General features: G+C 46.4%; 2 protein-coding genes across 3 annotated transcripts in view; one reads left to right on the top strand and one right to left on the bottom strand.

Annotated features, from left to right (window-relative positions):
- Positions 1-7881, bottom strand: part of SDF4 (stromal cell derived factor 4) — a 39137-nt gene extending 31256 nt beyond the window's left edge. The window contains exon 1 of one of the 2 annotated variants that reach the window (XM_051988849.1): positions 7787-7881. The gene's annotated coding sequence lies outside the window, so the exon portion shown is untranslated. The remainder of the gene's footprint in view (positions 1-7786) is intronic. The other variant, XM_051988850.1, reaches the window with a different exon arrangement.
- A 124-nt stretch (positions 7882-8005) lies between these two features.
- Positions 8006-14192, top strand: B3GALT6 (beta-1,3-galactosyltransferase 6). The gene has a single exon (XM_051988851.1). It carries the CDS (start codon positions 8326-8328, stop codon positions 9331-9333), a length of 1008 nt encoding a protein of 335 aa, XP_051844811.1. The 5' UTR covers positions 8006-8325; the 3' UTR covers positions 9334-14192.
- The last annotated feature ends 9637 nt before the right edge of the window (positions 14193-23829 follow it).

The raw sequence follows: 23829 nt of genomic DNA, 5'->3' as shown, positions 1-23829 counted from the left end.
CTATTACTAATTTTTTTAAATTATAGCTTTTTATTTACAAGTTATATGCATGGGTAATTTTTCAGCATTGAAAATTGCAAGACCTTTTGTTCCAATTTTTCTCCTCCTTCCCCCTACCCTCTTCCCCAGATGGCAGGTTGATCAATACATGTTAAATATTGAAGTATGAAGTATAAGTTAAATACAATATATGTATACATGTCCAAACAGTTATTTTGATGCACAAAAAGAATCGGACTTTGAAATAGTGTACAATTAGCCTGTGAAGGAAATCAAAAGTGCAAGCGGACAAAAATAGAGGGATTGGGAATTCTTTGTAGTGGTTCATAGTCATCTCTATTACTAATGATGGGAACATCCAGAAAAGAGGTGAACAGCAAGAAGACCGGGGGCTGCTATGGCCAACCTGGTGGCACATGCCCATAATCCCTGCTGCTGGGAAGACCTAAGCTGTGCTCAGGCAACACAGGGGAATGGGTATGTACCCTATGCAGTGAGCCTCTAGGAGCTGAGGTGAGCAGGTGCTGAGGTGAGCAGGTAGCCAAAGAGTGAGACAAACAGAGCCAGGCTGGAAAACTGGAGGCAGTTAGAGTTTCTGTGACCATCAATTTGGGGATCAGGCCTACATGTAGCCACGATACCTCCAGCCAGGGCAAGATACCAGTCATATTAGACTACCTTGATTTCATCTTGTGACAGGGTATCTAAACTGTATAAGCAGGGAGTATTATCAATATGGTTCACCCAAGTCTTAAACCACTTGATAAAAGTATCTCATACGGGTTGTTTTTTAAATCATAAAGATACATTTTATTTATATACATATTACATATATATATGTTCATATAGTTTATAATTTTCCATTCCTAGCCAGAAGCCCCCTTCCCAATTAGACACAAGGACTCCCTGTATTGGGAATTCCCAGGAGAGGAAGGCTCCTCCAATGCAAATCAATCTCTTCTTAGTATCTCCATGTTTTGTAGGGGTGGAGGTTTCTTGCCCAAATGACAGATAGGATGTGCTAGATAGGCTTTAGGTCCTTGAAATTAAAAATAAGAACTAAAAAGGGAGCAAAACAACTACAGAAAACTGGCCAGCACAACAGTCAAATCCGAGACTGCTCCAAAGAAGAAAATGCATTTTCTCTTTTTCAAGGCCAGGCTCAGTCAGTTATCACGGTGCTGTTCAGTTTTGATTTTTCCTTTCCATTTATCTTATGCTACTCTGACAGGAAAAAGGAGAGATGCTGACCAGACAGAAGCACAACTAGATGGGTCTCCAACAGGCTGCTCAGAGAGCCACCATCACCAATGATTCCACATCAGCTGGGAAGGTTCTCTGACAGCAGCCCAGGATTTCTGCCCAGCCCTTTTTATCAGCAAGCTGGATAAAGTTAAAGAGCTTTTTACAAAACCTGCAGTTAGCTTGGGGGCTAACTAACACATTGGGTAGGTCAGAACTTCAAGAATGACAGGCCAGAAGAGTACACTAAACCCAACAAAGAGAAAGGATGGGCACAAGAAACCAGGCTGGCAGAAGCATGGTAGGCACAGTTGGAGCTTTGAGGGGATTGCAAGCTCAATGAGCCAGTCAAGTAATAATCATTTGAAACTGCTAGGGAGAAAAGGCCAAAGCCAGTTCCCTCCTCCCTCCCCCAAATATGGTCCTTGGAGTGCTATGTTTTTCTGAGGAGCACATCCTGACAAGCTAGAGAACATCCACAGGAAGACAATCAGAACGGTGAAGGGCCCCAAATGCATGGAAGTCCCTAATAGTCCCAGGGATATCACAACTCCTTTGAAGCACCCTAAAAGCAGGATTTAGTCCCATCCAGTCTGCTCCCTACAGGCAGTAAGAGGAAGTTGCAAAGAAGCAAATGTATGCTTCACTGGGGGGAGGAGGGGAGGAGAGAAGGGCACAGCAGGAATAACACTCTAGGAGCTCTCTAACATGGAATGGGCTACTCTGGAAGGCAGTGGGAGCCCCCCAAGAGTATGTACTGTGAACATGACCACAATGGGCCCCTTGAACACCTATAATTCTACAGATTTGGGGAGGTGTATATCCTAAGCCAAAAGACAAAAATTCAGAATTTGCCCCTCTGACTACAGTTTTAGATCTCTCTATGCCCAGCCAAGAGCCCCTTTTTCATTCCAGCCTGGCAGGAATAAATCCAAAAATCCATATTTTGCTGATTTGAAAGGGAGGAGGCAACTAGAATCCCTAAACCTATCAGAGATGGTAAATTCAAAAGAATTCCAAAAGTCCCATCCATCTTTCCTATGAAAAAGATTTCACAGGCAGATGTAGCTAAGGGGAAGATTCTTCCAAAATCTCCCTTCTCAAGGTACAATAAAAATTACATTTTGTTACTGGCATGTGCTCTCCACTTTTAACTGTTGCAACATGAAACTAAATAAGTAATTATTGTCAACCTCCTTTCTTGTATTAGGCCCCCAGCACTGCCCTCTGAGACAAACACTTGCAAAGAAATGGTATGTATTCCTGACTTGCTACAAATCAATAGTGAAACACACACACACACACACACCAAAACAAAGGGAAGGGAAAACATGGCTTAAAAACAGTTATTTCTTTAGGAGAAAAAAAAGGAAAAAGAAAATCTGGGAATTTTAGAGACTTACAAGCTGCCAAAAAAAAAAGCCAACATCATTTCCAGCAGCATCAACAATGCTTTTTTCTCTATTAGCTTTAGTACTCCCTTAGGAGATTCTTCCTAAAAGCAAGTCATGTGATTCACTTACACCTGGGGGACTGAGCAGAGACCCTTCCACACCCCCACCCCCATTCCCACACACACACTGGGGTTCAGAGGAGTACTGGGTCAGTGACAGAAGTTCCTGACTGTACTAAGTCACCAGTCAGGAGGGAGCTCAGCCTTCTCAGCTCTGGCCCAGCTGCACTACTCTGATTTCTGACTTTTTCCTCCAGGCCCCATGCCAGGAAGGAGCATCGAATCTCTCTTCCAGTTTCCTGGTGGACCATTCCCCCGTTAGAACAGGAGCTGGCTTTTTTTGAATTTGTATCTCCGGCACTTTGTAAATGTTTAAGGACTAACTCACTACAGCCCTGCTAGGAAAGGTTAATGCTTAATCTGCCAATCCCAACTTGATCCCTGGTTTTACTGGTCAGTCCATAAGCTTCCTCTGCTGATGTCAGCTGCTGAGGTCTAAATCTTTCCTGCCACTTGTGAAATTCTATAGTATCCATCCTGCCCAAAGTAACTTAGAGCTACTTGAGATGGCCGAAAAGGCTGCTCAGGACGCCCGGCTTCTGCGTACTGCGGTCTCTGTTCAGCATGTTACAAACCGCTTCGAAAATGTCTACTTGCTGATAAGGCAGCAAGACCTGTCAACAAGTCCTTGGACAATAGTGATGTTACTAACTACGGATGCCAGAGGCAACATTCCCTTCCTGCCTTCTTTCAGGTGGGAGCAGACACCTGAGGTCACGAGGACTAACAGACCTGGAGGCGTCTGGCCTGCAGAAGGTCCAGAGGGGCAGATGAGGGCACGTTTCTGAAGGGAGGCCCCAGGAGGAAGGCCTGGACCGGCTCTCTGGCTTCAGAAAGCATTGCCTGGAGAAGCCAGAGCACCCGGCTGGGTACCGGACACTGAGCCCAGGCCCTTCTACCTCCCAGAACCAGTGAGGCTGCGTGTGATGCACGGCTTCTTAGCTCGGTGACATCTGGCCTCAACTCCCCCCCTGTAATGTGAGGACTGGCAGGATAAGAGAGAACCAGAGAGGCTGGTGATCCTGCCCTAGAGGAGGGCTGCGTCCCCAGTGGCTAACTGTTAACAACCCCGGGACACCCCAGACCACCCAAGGGAAACAGAGTAAAACAAGTGCCGGGTTTCAGCTCACGCTTGAGGACGACCCGGCTCAGGCTGGCCACGCTGGGGCCCCTCCTGAAGACATTTGGCCAAGCTGTAGAGAGACCTGAGCCTCCTGTCCATTGCTCTGGACACTCACCACGCCGCCGCCACCATCCTCAGCCACAAAAGGGCAAGGATCTACAAAGTCTCGAGTCGGCCCAAGGCCTCATTGAATGGGGAAATGGGTAAACAAATTGCAGCTCCATGGGACTCCAAGTGCTCTTACCCCATGTAAATCTCACCTATCTGCAGGAAGTAGGGGAGGCTGGGAGGAGAAGAGGAAATCATTTCCCCTGGAGCCCCCCTCCCACCCCTGAGCTCCCGGAGCATCAGGGCTTCCCAGGCGGGCCAGCTCTCCTCAGAGCAGGGCGACTGCACTCACATCAATAACTGAAGGAAATGCAATTCCAAATTCTGTTAGGGTGATGAAAATAAAGACAGTTCTCCCCTTCAAGTTAACACCCTGCTCCTGCCTGAAATACATCCATGACCATCAGTGTAAGAGCACCTCTCTGTGTGCAACATGGAACAAATGAACATGAGGACTGATGGCTCCCCTCCCACCTCCCAGGATGCACGCCCCAATTGTTGTTCTATTGGGGGGGGGGCAGCCTGGGTCGGCGGGGCAGCAGCAAGCACCTTTCAGTCTGTTCCCTGACTTTCTTGGGTTCAACTGTGTTCTGGCGAAGCAGGAAAGGGTGACTCCCTATAGGAATTAGATTTAACGTAAGAAGTCCTTTCAAGAGTATTTTTCCTCTAATGGGTTTTCAAAGACAGTTTTAATTCAATGAGATTTAGCATGAAAATAATGGAATCTGAATGCACTACTCTAAGGACCAAAAGTTTTTAAAATTTTAAAGAAACATGTAAAGAACAAAGAGAACACTATACAATTTACCATAATAATATAAGTGGAAACAGTACTAAGGCATGGCAAGCACTCTGTGGCCTCTCAGGAGTCATATTATTATATGCGGTTATTCTGGGGTGTAGGTGTTGCTCAAATTACTCTGACAAGAATTCAATGAAAGACAGTATAAAAGTTAAAATAAGTAAATAAAAAGGGTTATTACAGGAAAGAGGGGTTACTAGGTGTCATACAGCAAAGCTGCCAAGAGATCAGGCAGTAACAAACAGCTGCTCCAAGTGGAAGCCACTGGCTAAGGGCTGGAGGCCGGATGCCCATATGCCAGGGATGTCACAGAAGGTTCTGGGCAGAGAAGCATCGGACAAGATGAAGGCCAAGCCTCGCCCAGCAGAGCTCCCAGCCTCAGAATGTTCCTAAAACTTATTTTAGTTCCTAGTTCCCAGGTAGGACTCTCCTCCCCTTGGGGAGACTTGTTCCTCCCCCTCCTCCTCTTCTCTTCTCCTATGGCCTCAGCCCCCTTTCCCCCTCCCCAAACTCAGGACTCCTGGGGTAAGGAGGGAGTCACTTCAGTCAAGTCCCAACTCATTGTAACCAGCTGACAGGCACACCCAAGGCTCTGTCCTTTCCTTCTCCAGCCCATTTTACAGATGAGGAAACTGAGGTAAACAGGGTGACATGACTTGGCCAGGGTCCCAGATCTGAGCTCATGACTTCTTGGTGCTCTGCCCACCCTCCACTAGAGACCCTGGACAAATTGCCTTATTTCCTCATCCACAAAGAGGGGATGGCAGCACTACTGACCCTTCCCTTCCTGCCCCTTTTGGCACTACAGGGCAGCTCTGGTTGGCACACAGCCGTGGGCCGACCGCTCTCAGCCAGCTGACCCTTCTGACCTAAGCTCTAAGTCTTCACCCAAAGTCACTGGGATCGTCCCTGACAAAGCTCCTTCTCCAACCTTCAAGGCCCACCCAAGTCCAAGAGCCCTGACTGGGGTCCGGCCACCTCTTCTCCCACTAAGCTCTCCAGGCATTCGGTATCTGGACCCTTGACCTTAGCAAAGACAAGCTTCCCTGCAGCCTCAGTGCTGTCAGCAGCTGTAATTTAACTCTTTGGTTATTTATTATTTAAAAGTGTTTTTTCTTGTATGAAACTGAATATTTATTATTTAAAAGTGAAATCCCTTCAAAACAACGGCATATTTACATGAGCAGTAATCAGCCACTAGATTTAGTTTGAAAAAATAGATACAATTTCCCCCAGAGTGGGGCCTCCCTAGGTGGCGATCAGAGAGAACGTACCGACCACTGAGAGGACTGTGGGCCAGGACAGTTTTCCTCTAGCAGAGTCAAAAAGCCTCCCATAGCCCTTTATCTATCCTCCCCTAGGCCCTCTAGGGCTCCCCCGGTGCTAAACCCAAGCATCCTGTTCTCCCAGGACTGCAAGAGAGTTCTGGACTTAGCTGAGATCAGGCTTCGATCACAGGTCCAACACTTAGTGACCCAATGGCTTCACTGACTGTAAATGATCACCCGCTCGCCTCCCCTATTCTGGGGGCAGGTGTGAAACCTCCCCAGGAGCTGACAGCTCCTGCCTTTTTTTGTGGGCTCCCAGGAGCGGTGAGAAAAAGCTGGGCCCTTCACCCAGAACACAGCCCTCTCCGGAGGCCCCAGGGCAGTGGGGGTATCCGACCAGGGGGGAGCTCCTTTGAACAAGCCCCCAGCTCCACAAGTGAGGTCCTTTGGGCGGTTGCTGGCCCAAGGACGAGGCCCTTCGCAGGGGAGAGGATCCAGCCTCTGACCAGACAGGGCACAAGAAGGACTTGCAGATTTGGGAGGTAGGAGAGCATCCTCCTCCTGTGCTCACCCTGTCCCCGGGTGCTCATGGATAATGGGGGCTGGCATCTCCCTCACCCTCTGTCAACAAGCACTTGCTGAGCCCTTTGCAAACTCGGAGAGCCAGAGACCAATGTCACATTGGTTTTACAGAAGAGGAAACGGAGGCAAACAGCCCCGAGGGCCTTGCCCAGGGTCACACAGCTAGGATATGCTTGAGGCTGGATTTGATCCCGGGCTACCTAATGCTCCAGGAATCAAGCAGACTTGGAGCCTCCCCAAAGGCGGGGTGGGAGTCCTTGGCTCAGCCCCGAAGCACCCAGTGGGAGGGTACCTGGGACAGTTCCCCTCCCTCCCCCCAAAAAGAGAGGATGACCAGGCCCCAGACTCGGTCTCTGGCCCACTCAGTCACCTCGGCCGGGAGGATCGCTGGGCGGGGTTCCATGAAGCCCCCGTGGTGTTCACAACCATTAAGAGACAAACCTGGGGCCAGAGTGGACACCTCAAGCCGCGCGGGGGGCGGGCCGAGCTCCAGGTCCTTTACAGAGCTGGGGCTCTCCCCCAGCCCGCCAGCCTTTAGTAGGTGCTTCCGAAGTGCCAGGCCCGCAGCTCACCCTCAGCCCGCCAGCCTTCAGTAGGTGCTTCCGAAGTGCCAGGCCCGCAGCTCACCCCCAGCCCGCCAGCCTTTAGTAGACGCCTACAAGGCGTCGGACCCAGACTCGGAGGACCAAGGGGCAGCCAGGGAGGACTTCAGGCCACCGCAGGTTCGACTAGAGGACGGAAGGGGGGTGGTGGGAGAAGGACAGCTGCCTCCGAATCCAGCAGTGACTTCCAGCGGGAAGAGGAGCCCTCCACCACGGGCTTCCAAGTCCGCCCTCCATCCCAGGGAGTCTGACTGTGACCCCGTAACCTCCGACGTCCCCTCCCGCAGGGCTGTGCAGTAGTGAGCTCCCCGTCGCCGGGGAAATCCCAGCGGGAGTCCTGTAAACTAGACCGGCTGAGAGGCTGTGACCCTGTGATGCCCAAGCAGCCAAAGCAGACGGTCCGTGATTGGTAGTGAGCTCCCCATCGCCGAAGGTCTCCCAGAGAGACCCCTCTAGCCTGGACGGCCTATGACCTCGTGACCCCCGGGTCCCCTCCACGCCCCCAACCAAGCCAGGCCGCCCCAAGGAAGTCGTCCGGTCACTCACCGCCCTGAGCCCCGAGATGGCCAGGAGCAAAGTCCGCGACACAGTCAACGGAAGCCCAAACAGGCCGCCGCCATCTTTCTTAAGGGAAGTAGCGGGGAGGGGCAAGAGGCCGCAGACTCTAAGGCTCGCAGCCCCCGCGCGTCGCCATCTTTTCCCCGGGCGGAAGACACCGAAACCACGGAGATCCTATCACGTGGTAGAGGCGGCAGAAGTTACCAGCGTCATATGACTCTCGGGCCCGCCCCGCCCTTCAACCCTGCCACCTCAGCGCGCTCGGCTGGAGGCACGCCTCCACCTTTTGCGAGTTTGCGCGCCCGCCCCTCTCACTTTCTCCTCAGCCGGGAGGGGTGAGCGCCGCCCTCAGACGCGTCACAGGTCTGGATGACAGGGGCTGTGGGAGGCCGTCCCGCGCACGCGCAATAGCAGCGCGCTGCCCCCACCCCCTCGGCCCCCGCCCGCCAGACGCCCCCTACTCGAAACAGGCCGCGGAGGACAGCGGAGAGGAGGTGCGCGCGCAGTCCCGCGTGCGGCAGGGTGCGATGAACTTGCTGCGGCTCGTGTGCCGGCACCGCACGGCGCTAGCGCTGGCCGGCTTGGCGCTGTCCGCAGGCGCGCTGCTCTGGCTGGCCAGGTGCGCGCCCGAGAACCCGGCGAGGGTCGGCCGCGCCGCCGCCGCGGCGCATGCGCCGGCCGGGGCGGGCGAGCCCGCGGAACGCGCGTTCCTGGCCGTGCTGGTGGTGAGCGCGCCCGCGGGCGTCGAGCGGCGGAGCGCCGTGCGCGACACGTGGTTGGAGAGCTCGGGGCGGCCCGGGCCTCTGGCGGACGTGTGGGCGCGCTTCGTAGTGGGCACTGCCGGGTTAGAGGCGGCCGATCGGCACGCACTGGAGCGGGAGCAGGCGCGCCACGGCGACTTGCTGCTGCTACCGCAGCTGCGCGACGCCTATGAGAACCTGACCGCTAAGGTGCTGGCCATGTTCGCGTGGCTCGACGAGCACGTGGCCTTCGACTTCGTGCTCAAGGCCGACGACGACACGTTCGTGCGCCTGGGCGCCCTGCGCGACGAGCTGCGCGCGCGCTCCCCAGAGCAGCGCAGCCGCCTCTACTGGGGCTTCTTCTCGGGGCGCGGGCGCGTGCAGACGGGCGGGCGCTGGCGCGAGGCCGCCTGGCTACTCTGTGACCACTACCTGCCCTACGCTCTGGGCGGCGGCTACGTACTCTCGGCCGACTTGGTGCGCTTCGTGAGCCGCAACCGCGACGTGCTGCAGCGCTGGCGCAGCGAAGACGTGTCTCTGGGAGCCTGGCTGGCGCCCCTCGACGTACTCCGGGAGCATGACCCGCGCTTCGACACCGAGTACCGCTCGCGCGGCTGCAGCAACCTTTACCTGGTGACGCACAAACAGAGCCCCGACGACATGCGCGCCAAGCAGCGCAGCTTGGCCCGCGATGGCCGCCTGTGCCCGCAGGAGCTGCGCCTGCGCCTTTCCTACATCTACGACTGGGACGTGCCGCCCTCGCAGTGCTGTCGGCGCCGGGAGGGCATCCCCTGAGCGCCCCGAAGGGCGCGGGTCCGGAACGGGAGGAGGACCTTGAGCCGCTGCACGGACTCTGAGCCCCCTCGGTGGGCGCGGGGCCGGAGAAGGCTGCGCGGCAGCTGGAGGAGGATCAGCCCAGCCTAGCTGCAGCACCCACGCTGTACTGCCCTCTCGGCGTGGCCTGGGGGCGGAGCGGCAGCGAGAGGAGGACCCCGAGCCGAGCTGTGTACTGTGGGCCGCCGGCTGGGCCCCTCCCCGCAATGGGGTGGACGCCTTCCCTACTGTAGCCTCCCGGTGCACCCCAGAGATACCGTTTCCCCTAGAAATAGGGGCCTCCCGGGTTCACATTTCTCCAAACTCCGTTTTTGGGACCAGCTTCACCCCCAAAGCGGGCTGAGACCGACGGAGACGTCGCGTCGGATGTTTGGACGTGAAACGTAATTGATTATTTGCCATCTCTTAGGTTTATTTATTGAAAGTTGCACACGGTGGTCACTGGACCTCTTGTCCTAATTCTGAGCCAGGCCAGCCTCCCCAATCCTGTTACCTAGGAAGGGGGAGACAAATTTCAAAATACCAGTAACTAAAGTTGACCTCTGTTTTAGTCATTTATGCCAAAGGAATCAAGACTGTATATATTCTAGGGTGGGACTGAATAAATTTTTCTCGTCTCATTCTAAACAAAACTAATGCTTGAAGGAAAAAAAAATATTTTAATGGTTGAAAAGGAAATCACTTTTTGACCCCTTTTACACCGTTGAGGTAAAAATATACTTGCCAAGACAATTGTAACTTTCCTTAATCTACTCTTTTGCATCTGACATTAGCAAAATTAGTTGTAGTAGGTAAAACTTGTTTGAATTTTATTTTGGAGTTATTATATTTAATGGGCTGCTGGCTGGTATGTCTCTAGGGGAAGGCAGTACTGTAAATACAGGTCAGTGTTTAACTGTGATATATTTATAAATATTGTAAATATATATAGTGAGGAGCTTAAACTGAGTGTGAGGTTCCCAGTATTTGAGTAGTAGTTAATGCTTTTATTCTTCATCTGTCTTAACAAAACTTCAAATTCACGGGTGTACAGTTTGTTTTTAGGTTCAGAGTTTTATAATCCCAAATTGTTTCATGTCCATTTAAATTGGCAAGGACATAGGAACCATCCATTTATCTTAACAGTTTACATATATTGTCTTTTGTTAAAGCCTCTCCTTTTAAGGCTCCCTCGTTGAAGTGAATAGTTACAACCTCAAACCAGGCAGTGAGAAAGGCTTCTCTCTCGTTAACATGGGTCTGAGCTTCTTCAAATCCTGGAAAGACCCCTTTCCCATGGTGATACTATTTCCTTTAAAAAACAAAGAAAAAGGTTCCTAGGAAATGACCCTGACCAGTAGCCTCCAGTGCCTTTTTCTTTTTCTCTGGTAAATGAATTCTAGTCCTTGTAATTAAAATAGGGTAAACCTTCATTTTATCAACTGATTACTAAACTTACTTTAAGACTTTTTCCTTTGTGGTTTGTACCTGAGAAGCTATTATGCATTCATCATCTTACTAGACTTGTTAAAACACAAGTTTGTCATTTCATTTTTAAACAAATATTAGGAGTTATGAGAATTCTAAAATAATTACAGTGTTTCTTGAAATTTTAAGTTTTATTTTTCTTTATGAAAAAAAGAAAATGGTATAGGAACTTTAAAACCCCTTTCCCAGGGCAGAGGGAGTGTTTACATGGAAGAAGCACAAGCACAGACCTGGAGGGCCAGCAGTCTGGATAACCCTGGGCAAATGAGTACATCTCTGTCTCCCTGTGTATAAAATGTGTTCCCTATGTATAAAATGAGAGGTGTTGTCTCCAATGCTCTACAGGACCTGAGCTCCATAAGTCCATGGGATACATTCAGTGGAAACATCCAGAAGAAGCAGTCCATGTCAAAGAATCAGAATTAAAAGCTGCTTTCTGCACCATTCAGTTTCCTCTCTAGATTGCCCGATTGTCTTTCTAAGTAGATTATAAGGAGACTGCTGAAGACAGTTTCAGCTGCAGTGAAAATAGAGTTGAAATGACCAGCTCATGGTCTGTGACACTGGTCACAGTTGAGACTTTCTTAAGAAAAGGAATGTGAGCATCAGTCAACCCAGATGTAGATAAAGGCTCAAAGTAAGCCTGAAGGAATAAAAGGAAAAGCTTTTCTTGTTTATCTCATTCACCCTACTCCTGGAGCTAGAGATGAGGATTTCTTGTGGTGGTCACAGTTTTGTCTGTCCCAGAGTTCTTGGCTTTACCTAGAACATACAGCTCTAGAATCATATCTAGAATATGGAGAGATTAAGGATTGTGCCCAGGTTCCCAAAGCCAGGGGGTTTCACAGTTAAGACTCAGATCCAGGCCTTGGTTCCAAGGCCTTTTCTGTCCATTTTGGCCTTTTGCTTTTCAAATCTCTGAATGAAGTCTAAGAAAATTTTTTTGTTTTATATATATTTTGTTTGTTTTGTAGCAGAAGCCTTTTTAAGTTCTAGTAACATATTTGATAAGTTGTGGACATCAGGAACATTATTCCATTTATATTTTGTTTTGTTTAGAAAGATGATGCTTTAAGGGCAGCTAGGGGGCACAGTGGATAGAGCACAAGCCCTGAAATCAGGAGGACCTGAGTTCAAATTTGGCCTTGGACACTTAACACTTCCTGGTTGTGTGACCCTGGGCAAGTCACTTAACCCAGCAAAAAAGAAAGAAAGAAAGATGCTGTTTTAAAATAAAGTATCCATTATCAATGATCCTTAGTTCTAAGTCAAAACTTACAAATCAGTGCCTCTCTATTTTAATAGCTTTCAGTGACTTGCTTAGTGTGCATAAATGATCAGACTCCATCTGTCACACCTGGTAGACCCCCCCCTTCTCTTTTCTCCCCATCTTGACTTACAGAAAAGGTTTGGAAAGTGAGGACGGTGCCTTAAGTAACAGTTGTGTATAACCCTACAGTGACATACTTTGACTTAGAGCCATATTTCAACCTATGAGACAGGTCCTTCATTCAGCCACGTTTTAGGTCTCCTCTCTTACTAGGAAGCTGCTTTGTTATGTGCTCTCTCTCTTTATAAATGAGCACATTGGGAGAAGTAAGGTTACTTGCCTGGGATCATCCTCCAAAATTAGTGTCAAAAGTAGGATTTGAACTCGGGTGAGCCCTTCCTTTGGGCTACCTAGTCACCTCTTAGTTTGATTTTAAATGACTTTTTCTATCTAGAGAATTTGCATTATAGACCTGTTCAAATTTTGCCTTTGGCCAGTTGTATCAGCCCCTTCACTATCCCCCTTACATTGGAACATTTATTGAACTATACAAACTGGAAAGTTGGGCATTTGGGATGGCTCATTTGATAAAGGGGCTAAGGGAAAGAAATGATCATTTATACAGCACCTATTTTGGATTTACAAATATCATTTGGTCTCAACAACCCTAGAAGGGAGGTGCTGTTAATATCCCCATTATAGCTAGAATAAACTGAGGCAGATGAATGATTGCAGCTTGTGTCTGAATGCAGATTTGTACTGACAGCTTGACTCCAAGCCTAACGCTGCCACCTAGCTGCAGGGATGAGCTACGTATCTGCCTTACCTGGCCAACCTTGTTATGTTGACTGGCCAGGTGCAAGCAGTTCTTCAGCAGTTCACTGTATGAGGACACTGGGATGGAGAATCCTGGAGCTTTAAGGGCAAAAACTGAAAGGAACACCTGCCCTCAAGGGGCAGACATTCTACTAAAGGTAGGCTGTAGTATTCAGGTAAATACAAAGTAATTTCAGAATTTAGCAAGTGATAAATAAGGATTAGGCCCATTCACCATATATCCCCAACCCACCCCACCCCACCCCCCAAAAAACAAAACTAATTCAGGAAGATATGTTAGGATTCCTATAGAAAGTGACCAACTCCTAGAGAGAGTGGTTCCTAGAGATTTCCCCTAAATCTAGATCCGAGATTTCCCCTAAAGGGAATCAGCATCCTGGGGGAGGAGTTGCAAGATGTAACTGCCAATATGGCGGAAGAGGATTGTGGTTGTTAATGCAAAGTCCAAGATTTGGAGGCCCTTTCCAAGTTGAGGGGAAGGGGGTGACTCAGCTGCACAGGTCTGTGTGTGACATTTATATCAAGTCTGTAAATACACCATATTTATGGTCTTTCAGGGGTGGAACCCAGACATAAAGCCTACGTTTAGCTGGCTAATGAAACCTGGCTGCTCTTCATTTCCTAATTTAGCCCCTAATTGTGGCTATTCCAACCCAAATATGGGGCTCGATTTTTATAGCAGCAGAGATGCTGCACAAACAAAAAGAAGGTTTTTTTTTTTTTTTTTTTTTAAGGCATAGCTTGGGGATTTAAAGAGCCCCATTAGTGCTGTCTCCCTGTAACTGCATGTCAGGGGGCTGATTTCCAGAGACTGCCATGGAAGCGGGGTGCAATCATTGGAAAAGGCGACATCATTCAGTTCAGCAGGTATTAATGCCAAGCACTGTGCTGGGGCTACAAAAAGGATCTGCCCTCAAGGAACCCTAAGAAGCACAAATGGGTAAAGAAAGAAGTGTTGGCTCGTGACAGGAAAAGGAAAGGCTCTCGTGGAAAGACACATGGGGTGTGTAAGAGGAAGCAAGGAAGAGCCCTCCTGAAAAGAGGAGCCATGTTGTGAAAGACTGTAATTAGAGGGGATTTTATTCTATCCATCGGCAGGAAGGAGCCCCTACAAGTCTGTCAGGGAAAGAGCCTTAGGAATATTAATTGGAATAATCTTTTGTAAGTGCTGGTCCTGCCTCTCCTTATTTGCTAAGAGCCAATTGTCATAATAAGTGCTTGTTGGATTGAACTGGATTGAGCAAAACCAATTTGTCTCCTGGCTCATAAGAAGCCTGTGGGTAGGAGATGGGAACTCCAATGATCTCCTGGATTCAGTGATTATCTCCAGTGCAAAGGGTCCAGCCCTGACCTCTCTCTGGAACACTAATCACACAGCACCAACTACTTCTTGGGACATCTCGAGCTGGATGTCTTCTAGACTTCTCAACCTTGACCAAAACAGAACTCCTTGTGCCCCAACCTTCCCTTTCCCTTCCCAATCCCTCTATTACTGTCAAGGGTACCACCATGCTAGGCTCTGAGTGCTCTTGGCTCTCTCTTCCCACTCCAGATAATTAATCTGAAGCCTCATGTCATTTCTGCTTTCCCAATCCTAATTCAGAGTCCTCACTTTCTCAGGTTCCCCGCATTCCAAACCATCCTCCACTCAGCTGCCAAGATGACCTTTGAAAAAGTTAAATCTGAATTGAAACTATTTATAGACATATGAAAATATGCTCCAAATCATTATTAATCAGAGAAATGCAAATTAAGACAACTCTGAGATACCACTACACACCTGTCAGATTGGCTAGAATGACAGGGAAAGATAATGGGGAATGTTGGAGGGGATGTGGGAAAACAGGGACACTGATACATTGTTGGTGGAACCGTGAACACATCCAGCCATTCTGGAGAGCAATTTGGAACTATTCTCAAGAAGTTATCAAGCTGTGCATACCCTTTGATCCAGCAGTGTTTCTACTGGGCTTATACCCCAAAGAAATACTAAAGAAGGGAAAGGGACCTGTATATGTACGAATGTTTGTGGCAGCCCTGTTTGTAGTGGCTAGAAGCTGGAAAATGAATGGATGCCCATCAATTGGAGAATGGCTGGGTAAATTGTGGTATATGAACGTTATGGAATATTATTGTTCTGTAAGGAATGACCAGCAGGATGAATACAGAGAGGACTGGCGAGACTTACATGAACTGATGCTGAGTGAAATGAGCAGAACCAGGAGATCATTATATACCTCAACAATGATACTGTTTGAGGATGTATTCTGATGGAAGTGGACCTCTTTGATAAAGAGAGCCTTAATTGATCAAAGATGGACAGAAACAGCTACGCCCAGAGAAAGAACACTGGAAATGAATATAAACTGCTTGCATTTATGTTTTTCCTCCCGGGTTATTTATGCCTTCTGAATTCACTTCTCCCTGTGCAACAAGAGAACTGTTCAGTTCTGCACACATATATTGTATCTAGGATATACTGCAACCCATTCAACATGTAAAGGACTCTTGCCATCTGGGGGCAGGGGTGGAGGGAGGGAGGGGAAAAATCGGAACAGAAATGAATGCAAGGGATAATGCTGTAAAAAATTACCCTGGCATGCATTCTATCAATAAAAAATTATTAAAAAAAAAAAAAAAAGAAAGAAAAAGTGAAATCTGATCACCTGTCCACCCTGCCCCCTCCCTCAGTGAATCTTGGGAGTTCCCTCTTACTCAGGGTCAGAGATAAATCCTCTGTGTGGCATTTAAAGTTATCTGTGACCCGGCCCCACCCTGTTCTCTAATCTCACACCTGCTCCCCTCTGCCTACACGACCATCTGCCTACACTGTGTTCCTCATGCACCGTCCCCCATTTCCCTTCATTGATCCCTTTGAACAGGCTGTCCTCCCCTCTCCATACCTAGAGTGCCCCTTCCTAAGCTTCCCTGACTTCAAGGCCCAGATGACACCCCAAGGACACCCCCACCCTCCGTTGCAAGTATCTTCCCTCAGAGATGGCCTTCCATTAGCCACTGTATGTATCTTATATATACAGTGTTGTTTGTATGTCATGTCCTACAAGGTTGGGGCTGGGTTTGTCTTACTCGTCTGTGCAGCTTAGCACAGTGTCAATCCATACACATTTATTAGAGAAAGAGGCCCACTTGTGCAACTATGTGGCAGCCCTTTTTGTAGTGGCAAGAAAATGGAAACTGTGTGGAAGCCCATCAGGTGGAGAATGGCTGAATAAGTTATGGCTTATGAGTGTTATGGAATATTATTGTTCTATAAGAAATGATGAGCAGGAGGATTTCACAGAGGCCTGGAGAGACTTATATTGAGTGAAGTGAGTAGAACTAAGAGAATATTGTAATAAAAATTTAAAAATAAATGAAAATGAACATTTATTAGGCACCTGCGCTGAGCATCGGGGATATAAAAATGAAGCAAAAGACAGCCCCTGTCCCAATAGCACTAATCTCATGAGAAATACGACAAGCAAGCAAATATATACAGAACAATTTATTTTCAAGATAAATAGGAAATCATTAAGAAGGCACTAGAATTGAGAGAGCTTAGGAAAAGCTTCTGTAATAGGTGGGATTTTACCCGGGATTTAAAGGAGACCAGGAAGGTAGAGATGAGCGACAGTGCTTAGTAACCAGTAAGTGCTTAATAAATGTTTGGTGGTTGATTTATTGCTCTAAGACCCCTTTTATCTCTAAATCTATACTCCTCCCGAACTTCTCCTCAGGACCTGTTCTCAGCCACCGGTTCAATGATTCTCTCTAGTGCAAAGGATACACAGGTCTAGATCCAGTACTGATCTCTCTCACCCATCACCAACTACTTCTTGGGGCCTTTCAACTTGACCAAAATGTTAACTACATTGTCGGCTCTGTCTCTTCCTGGTTCCTTGCCCTTATTACGGCCTCCCTTTCATACTCTGATCCGGCAGTAGACCAAGTTACCAATACTTTGTCCTTGATTCCCTTTATCTATGTACTGTTCTTTTTGTTATTTATACTCTACCCCTATCTTCAACCTGGGATCATCCCCACCAGCATTGGATCTAGACCTGTGAGTCCTTTGCACTAGAGAGGATTGTTGAACCTGTAGCTGAGAACAGGTCCTGAGGAGAAGTTCAGGAAGCAGCCAGAAAGGGCGATGCAGAGCCCCAGATCTGAGTACCCCACGTGGGCAATGTGAGGAGAGCTAAGCTGTGAGCATCCCTGGATGGGAATGAAGCATGTTGACCTGGAGCCAGCATGTGTAGAGACATGAGCATGTAGACTGAGGTCCCCGAGTGTGCAGGTTTTTATTATAAATTGGAGTTGCCCTTGTTGGCCATTTCTCTGCCTCTGTGTCTCTGAATGTGTATGTATGTCTGTCCATCCCTCCCTGTCTGTCTCTCTCTTTCCCTCATTCTCCTGATTTTGTTCACCTTACTATGCATCAGTTCATGTAAGTCTTTCCAGGTTTTTCTGAAATCATCCTGCATGTCATTTTGCACAATACAACAATATTCCATTACAATCATATAGCACAACTTATTTAGCCATTCCTCAATTGATGGACATCCCTTTGATTTCCAATATTTATCTACCACAAAAAAAGCACTGGTATAAATATTCTGGTACAAATAGGTTCTTTCCCCTTTTTTGGATGTCTTTGAGATATAGACCCAACAGTGGTATTGCTGGGTCAAAGAATCTACACAGTTTTATAGCCCTTTGAGCAGAGTTCCAAATTTTTCTCCAGAATGGTTGGATCAGTTCATTAGTATTCCAGTTTCTCCCCATCCCCTTCAACATCCAACATTTTGCTTTGTGGTAATATTCTTCACTCTGGTAGGTGTAAGATAGTACCTTAGAGTTGTTTTAATTTGCATTTCTCTGATCAGTAGTGATTTAGAGCATTTTTTCACATAACTACAGATAGTTTTGATTTCTTTATTTGAAAACTGCCTGTTTGTTTCCTTTCACCATTTATCAATTGGGGAATTGCTTATATTTTTATAGTTAAATGTGCAGAAATGTTTGCAGCAGTTCTTTTTGTGGTAGCAAAGAATTGGAAAACAAATAGGTACCCATCAGTTGGAGAATGGCTGAACAAACTGTGGTATATGAAGGTAAAGAATATTATTGTTCTATAAAAATTGATAAGCTGATTTTTAGAAAGGCCTGGAAAGATTAACACAAACTCATGCTGAGCAAAACAAGCAGAACCAGGAATACATTGTACACACAACGGCAAGAATGTACATTGTACACAATGTACTGCAAGAATGTGTGATGATCAACCATGAAAGTCTCGGTTCTTCTCAGTGGTTCAGTGATCCAAGGCAATCCCAATAGATGTTGGACAGAAAATGCCATCTGCATCCAGAAAAAGAAATGGAGATTGAATATAAATCAACACATGCTATTTTCACTTCTTTTTTCTGTTTTTTTCTCTCTCTTCTATGATTTTTCTCTTTTGTTCTGATTTTTCTCTCCCAGAATGATTCATAAAGCAATGTGTATTGAAAATCAATTTTTTAAAAAAGAAATGTCAAACTCTTTACATGTAATCGAAAAAATAAAATACTAGATGTAATGGGCTGAGACTTGAGTTGATGCACTGAGGTCCCAAGCACGTGAGGCTAAATAGTAATTGGACCATACTCTATTAATATATATGCTTGGAGAAAGAATGGCCCCCGCCCACTCTTTGTGCAAGTCCTGATGTGTTGTATAGGAAATGACGATTTTAGTGGGTGGAGGCAGGGGAGTGGAAAAGGAAGAGGAAAGAGAGACTGCTGGCTAGTGTCTTGACACAGCTGCTCACATTGCTATGGTGATCACCCTTTACCTCTGATCTCCTTTTCACCTGCAATCCCCCTTCACCTCTGCTGGCTGGCTTCCTGTCACAGTTGCCCATATTGCTATCACAATCCTTCTTCACCTCTACTGAGAATAAAGATTGAAGATTTTTCCCTTAACCTGAATTCCTGACTCCTGCTGATTTTAAATAACGTGGTCATCACAACTATTAAATAGGAGGAAGGAAGGAAAAAAAAAAAAAAAACCAGCAACATTGTAATTTTCAGAATGTCAGAAACACTACCAAAGGTCCAGTCGTGCAAATCCACAGCGGTTGAGCCCAGGGAACCATCCTGAGGGGTGACTGGCTGGACCCAGCTCAACAGTGGGAGAGACCCAGCAACTGAGACTATATCTCCTGTCTCCTGCAAGAAAGGAACCAATTCCTCTAATCTAGTATGCTGTATAGAGAAGTGAACTTGATGAGAGGAGTTTTCTAGAGTTTCTAGTTTAAATCTATCTACTCTGTCCTGAGACCAAGGCCATTCAAAGGGCTTCTGCCTCAATTGGGGGGCAGAGAGCAGTATTTTGTGATAACCACTTTTAGTCCATTATCCTCAAGGACTGAGGTGTAAAGGGAAGAGTGTGCCATAGACCAGGTTGGGTGGTGAGATGTTTTTGTATTTTATGTCTTGTTATATACCTTTTTTTTCTGAGCAGAATTTTTATTTATTTTATTTAAAAAACTGAATAGGAAAAAAGAAAAGAGGAAAATAAACCAAAAGAGAACATCAAGGAGGATTCAAAATATAAAACAATAAATTACCAGTTCAATAAGGATATATAATAATAGAAGAAATTATATTCATGAGTGTCTATCTTTCCTTTGCTTCCTTTTAAGTTATGTTTTTGTGCACTGTTTTTACTTTTTTTTTCCCCTTTCATTCTCCTCCCCACTCCCCAAGCAGGCTATAGTTAAGCATAAAGCTATATCTTAATAGACTTTGTAAGAGCAAATCAGTGTCAGTTGGCTTACTAATGATTGGTTAATTGATATTAAGAGGCAAAATGGACTGATTATCAGTGTTGCCTGAATTCTCTTAGGCTCTTGACAACCACAGCCAATAAGCCACGGGAGACTAATAGACAGAGAAAAATGCAGTTTACTCAACCACTGTGACATCTCTCACCAGGAGATGATGGACCTTTGTGTTAGTTACAACTCAGCTAATGATATCTATGCCAGTCATGCCCATGTATCAATCAGATAAAAGAGGTTGTTCTTCATTTGTGATCAACTCTGCCAGCCCCGTTTGAGGCTTTCTTGGCATAGATACTGGAGTGGTTTGCCATTTCCTTCTCCAGATGGAGACAGTTGAATTGAGGCAAATGGGGTTAAGTGACTTGCCCAGAGTTATACAACGAGGAAGAGTCTAAGGCCAGGTCTGAAATTCCTGATTCCAGATAAAAGAGCAAAAGTATTAGAGAGTGGATGGGTCAGAGCAAGTAGATCATAGATAGGCTGGAAAGGTCCTTACGCCATTATTTGTTCCAACAGAAGGAACCTCTCCTTGGGAGCAAACTTATTCACCAATGCTAACTAGCAGGAGAAGAAGCACAGACTTCTTAACTATCCAAGCCCTTCTTTTCAAAATAAAGCCTTTTTGCCTCAATTAAATGCCGACAGGAGCCAGTCCGTTGTCCCTGCTTGGGAAATGCAGAGTCAAATGGTGAACGGGACATAAAATGGAGTTAATTATGTCAGCTCTCACCTGATCACTCTTAGCTCTCCCAAATCCACTTTGACATCAGAGGGATAAGTGCTCAGCCTCGTGGTGGGGAGGAATATTAGAAAAGGCTCCTAAGCTCCATAGCATACAAAAACTGCTTCCCAGTAATGAGGAGAGGGAAGAAAGGAAAGAATTTGGATCTCAGCATTTTAGAAAATAAATGTTAAAAATTATATATAATTGGAAAAAATTCTTTAAAAAAAAAAGAAAGAGAACTACCTCCTAGTGTCTGGGGGTCCCCCCCAGCCCCTTGAGGGGAGATGCATCAGCTCTGCTCTTAGAAAAGGATCCAGCAGTGCTTGAAGGGGTTGAGAAAAGCCACTCCAAAGCTATGTATGTTCCATTACAAATAGAAAAGATTATAAAATCTTAGTTTGGCAGTTTAAAACATCATAAAGAATGAAATTCCCTATGTAGTTATGATCTTCCATGTATCTTTTTAGTTGCAAAAAATCTCTTATTTTGAACTTCAGCCACAGCAAATCTCCAAGTGCAAAGAATCAAAGAGAATTGTAAATGAAACTGTGGACTTCTGTTAGGAACAGTTTGTTTTGGGGTTTTTTGTTTTTTTTTTTTTCCTTCAAAAAGTGTCTATTAAATTTAATAAGTTAATAACACAATTATCCAGTTTGTTTCTGTGTCCCCTTCTGAACTTGATGGGGAGGAGAGAATTTCAGTAAATAACTGTGGTGGGGGGAAAAAGAGTTTCAATAAAATGTTCTTTTTTAATTTAACAGTTAACTCAGTCCCCATGGGAGGGAGCTCTGCAGCCCTAGAGTAAAACCTGAATTCATTGGGTCCAGCAGAAATGCTTCATCTGCCGTCAACAATCACAGAATGTGAGTTTCTAACAGAAGACAAAGTCTTTTCTTGCTGAGAAAAGGGGGGGGAAATTTAAAGAAAAAAATTCTTAAAAAGAATTTAAACTATGCACAAAGTGTGTACCCCCTATTCCCCCACCCCCACATCTGAAATGCTTTACCCAGAGGACATTCTGGATAAACCCTCACATTGCCAGGATTTGGGCTTGTGGTTCACACTAAGCTGTAGGAAAATAAAGTCTGCTGGAGCCTGTACCCCATTTCCTCTCTCCTTTCCTCCCCTTTTTCTCTTCCCTCTTCCTCTTTCTCTCTCCCACTTTCCCTCCCTTTCTCTTTCTCTTTCTGTCTCTCAACCTCTCTCTGTGTCTCCATCTCTTTCTTTCTGTCTCCCTTTCTTCCCTCTTCTCTCTCTCCCTTTCCATCTGTCTTTCTGTCTCATTTTCTCATTCCTTCCTCCCTTCCTCTCTCTTTCTCGCCCTCTCCATTTCCTCCTTTCCTTCATTCATTCCTTTATTTCCTCTTTCATTTCTATTTCCTTTTCTCTCTTTTTGTTCCCTTCTTATCTTCCTCCGGTTCTCCTAACCTTCACTCTCTCGCTCGTTCTCTCTGTCTGTCTCTCTGTCTCTGTCGCTATCTCTCTCTGTGTGTCTCTCTCTTTCTCTTTTTTCTCTCCCTTTCTCTCGCCTTCTCTCTGATTCTCTTATCTTCTCTCAGTGTCTCACTTTTGACATAATGGAACCTTAGATTATAAGATCCTAGGTCAGGGGAGCGAGTATACATGCTTATTATTGTTGTTCACAATTTGGCACCCACAAATGCCATGGGTTTGGGAAAGAAGACAGAAGACAGTCTACTTAACCCACAAACCATAACTCTCCATCTTCTAAATAACCCAGTAATAGTCAAATTGAAAGATATCTAACTCCATGCACAACTCTGTTATTACTTTAAAATATTCCATTTCCCCCCAAATAGAAGCAAGACTCAGCTTGAAAGCTCAGTCCTATGCCAGTGCCTGAAACCTCAAAGGTTTCCATTCGAATATCCACAACCACTAATTTGAACGCCTGATTGTGGGTTGGGGGTGACCAGGGACTCTCAAAGATTGGGAGGAGGGGGCAGGAAGAGAGTTAGCCCTGGCAGATTTTTCCATGCTGTAGTCTGGGGGTGGTCCCACCAACAGACAGAGCCTATAGAACTTGGACTAAATGCGTGAAATAAGCAGCTCATCACCACTCCTCTGCCCACTAGGTCATGAGTTCTTTTGCGTGGCAACCCATGAAGGAAAGAAAAATAGTGAAGGACCCTGGGCCCCGGATGGATGTTAGTAGAAAAAGAGCCTGCTAAGAATTATTCAGTTGCAGACTGTCTAGAAGCACTAATTTAACTTTAGGTAAGATCTTGGTCCAGTATAATTTTGGAAAGATTCAGACACACAAATATTTATATTCTCGTGATAAATGAAAGCAGAAGATGAAGGAGATTTGCAGCTCCAAAGCAGGCTAGCTCCCAGGTTCTCCTTGGAGAGGCAGACCAGCATTTGGCAGAATTAGTTTCAACACACTGTCATTTCATGGGACCTTAATCATCTGACGTTGCACGGTCCGTGATGATCACAATAACAAGAACAAAAAGCGACCACCCTGAATATAATCGCCACGTAAGCGCCGATATCTGTTGCAGGTGATGAAGAGGTGGAGAAATTCTCTCATCTTGGGTGCACAGTGCAAAGATGGGCAAAGGGGGGAAGATGGGTAAAGGGATGCTGGAGAAAAGGACCAAGTGGTTCAAGTGCTGGGCTTGGAAGCAGGAAGCCCCTGACACTTACTGTGTGATTCTAAGCAAGTCCCTTGGCCTTCTGGGCCTCGCTTTCCCAATCTAGATGCTTTTTAGCTGTTAGTTCTCAAAGGCTTATAGCCTCCTTAGCAGTCCCACAAGTCCAAACCACATACACTTTTTTCAAAACTGAATTGGAAAGCCATAGACACAACAGATACCTCAAACTGACTGGAAAAATTGATTACATACGTGAGAGCTGCAGTCTCTTACAGGTAGGACATCTGAATTGGAAGGGACTTGAGAAGTCCGCTAGTCCCACAAATGAGGAAACTGAAGAACCCAGGCAAAACCAGAAGACCCAGATTCAAACCCAGGTTAGCATGAGTTGTTTGAGTAACCATACCATTAACCAGATCAGAAAATGCAGAAAAGATGAAAGGAAAAGGACAACAAAACCTAACTGCATCAGCTTCAGTCTTCCCTGGTTGTTCGAATGCCACGGATAATCTCTGGTCCCATACATCAACCTCTGGACTCTCTTAGAGCCATTAGACGAGGCGCCGTCTTCTGCCTCTTTTGTACCCTCAGAGCTTAGCATAGTACCTGGCACACAGTAGGTGCTTAATAATGTTACAATTAACAATTAAGTTGCAATTGATTGATTCCTTTGCTCAAAAATTCTCTTCTTGATAGATCCCTCAACTCT

This window comes from Antechinus flavipes, chromosome 3 (genome assembly GCF_016432865.1).
Source record: "Antechinus flavipes isolate AdamAnt ecotype Samford, QLD, Australia chromosome 3, AdamAnt_v2, whole genome shotgun sequence".
NCBI classification, from domain to species: domain Eukaryota; kingdom Metazoa; phylum Chordata; class Mammalia; order Dasyuromorphia; family Dasyuridae; genus Antechinus; species Antechinus flavipes.
The sequence above is the reverse complement of the archived record's forward strand: the minus strand, read 5'-3'. Positions and strand labels throughout refer to the sequence as shown.

Bases quoted from the DNA above. Each gene is read 5' to 3' on its own strand.
- B3GALT6 (XM_051988851.1), top strand. From the start codon at position 8,326: ATGAACTTGCTGCGGCTCGTGTGCCGGCACCGCACGGCGCTAGCGCTG.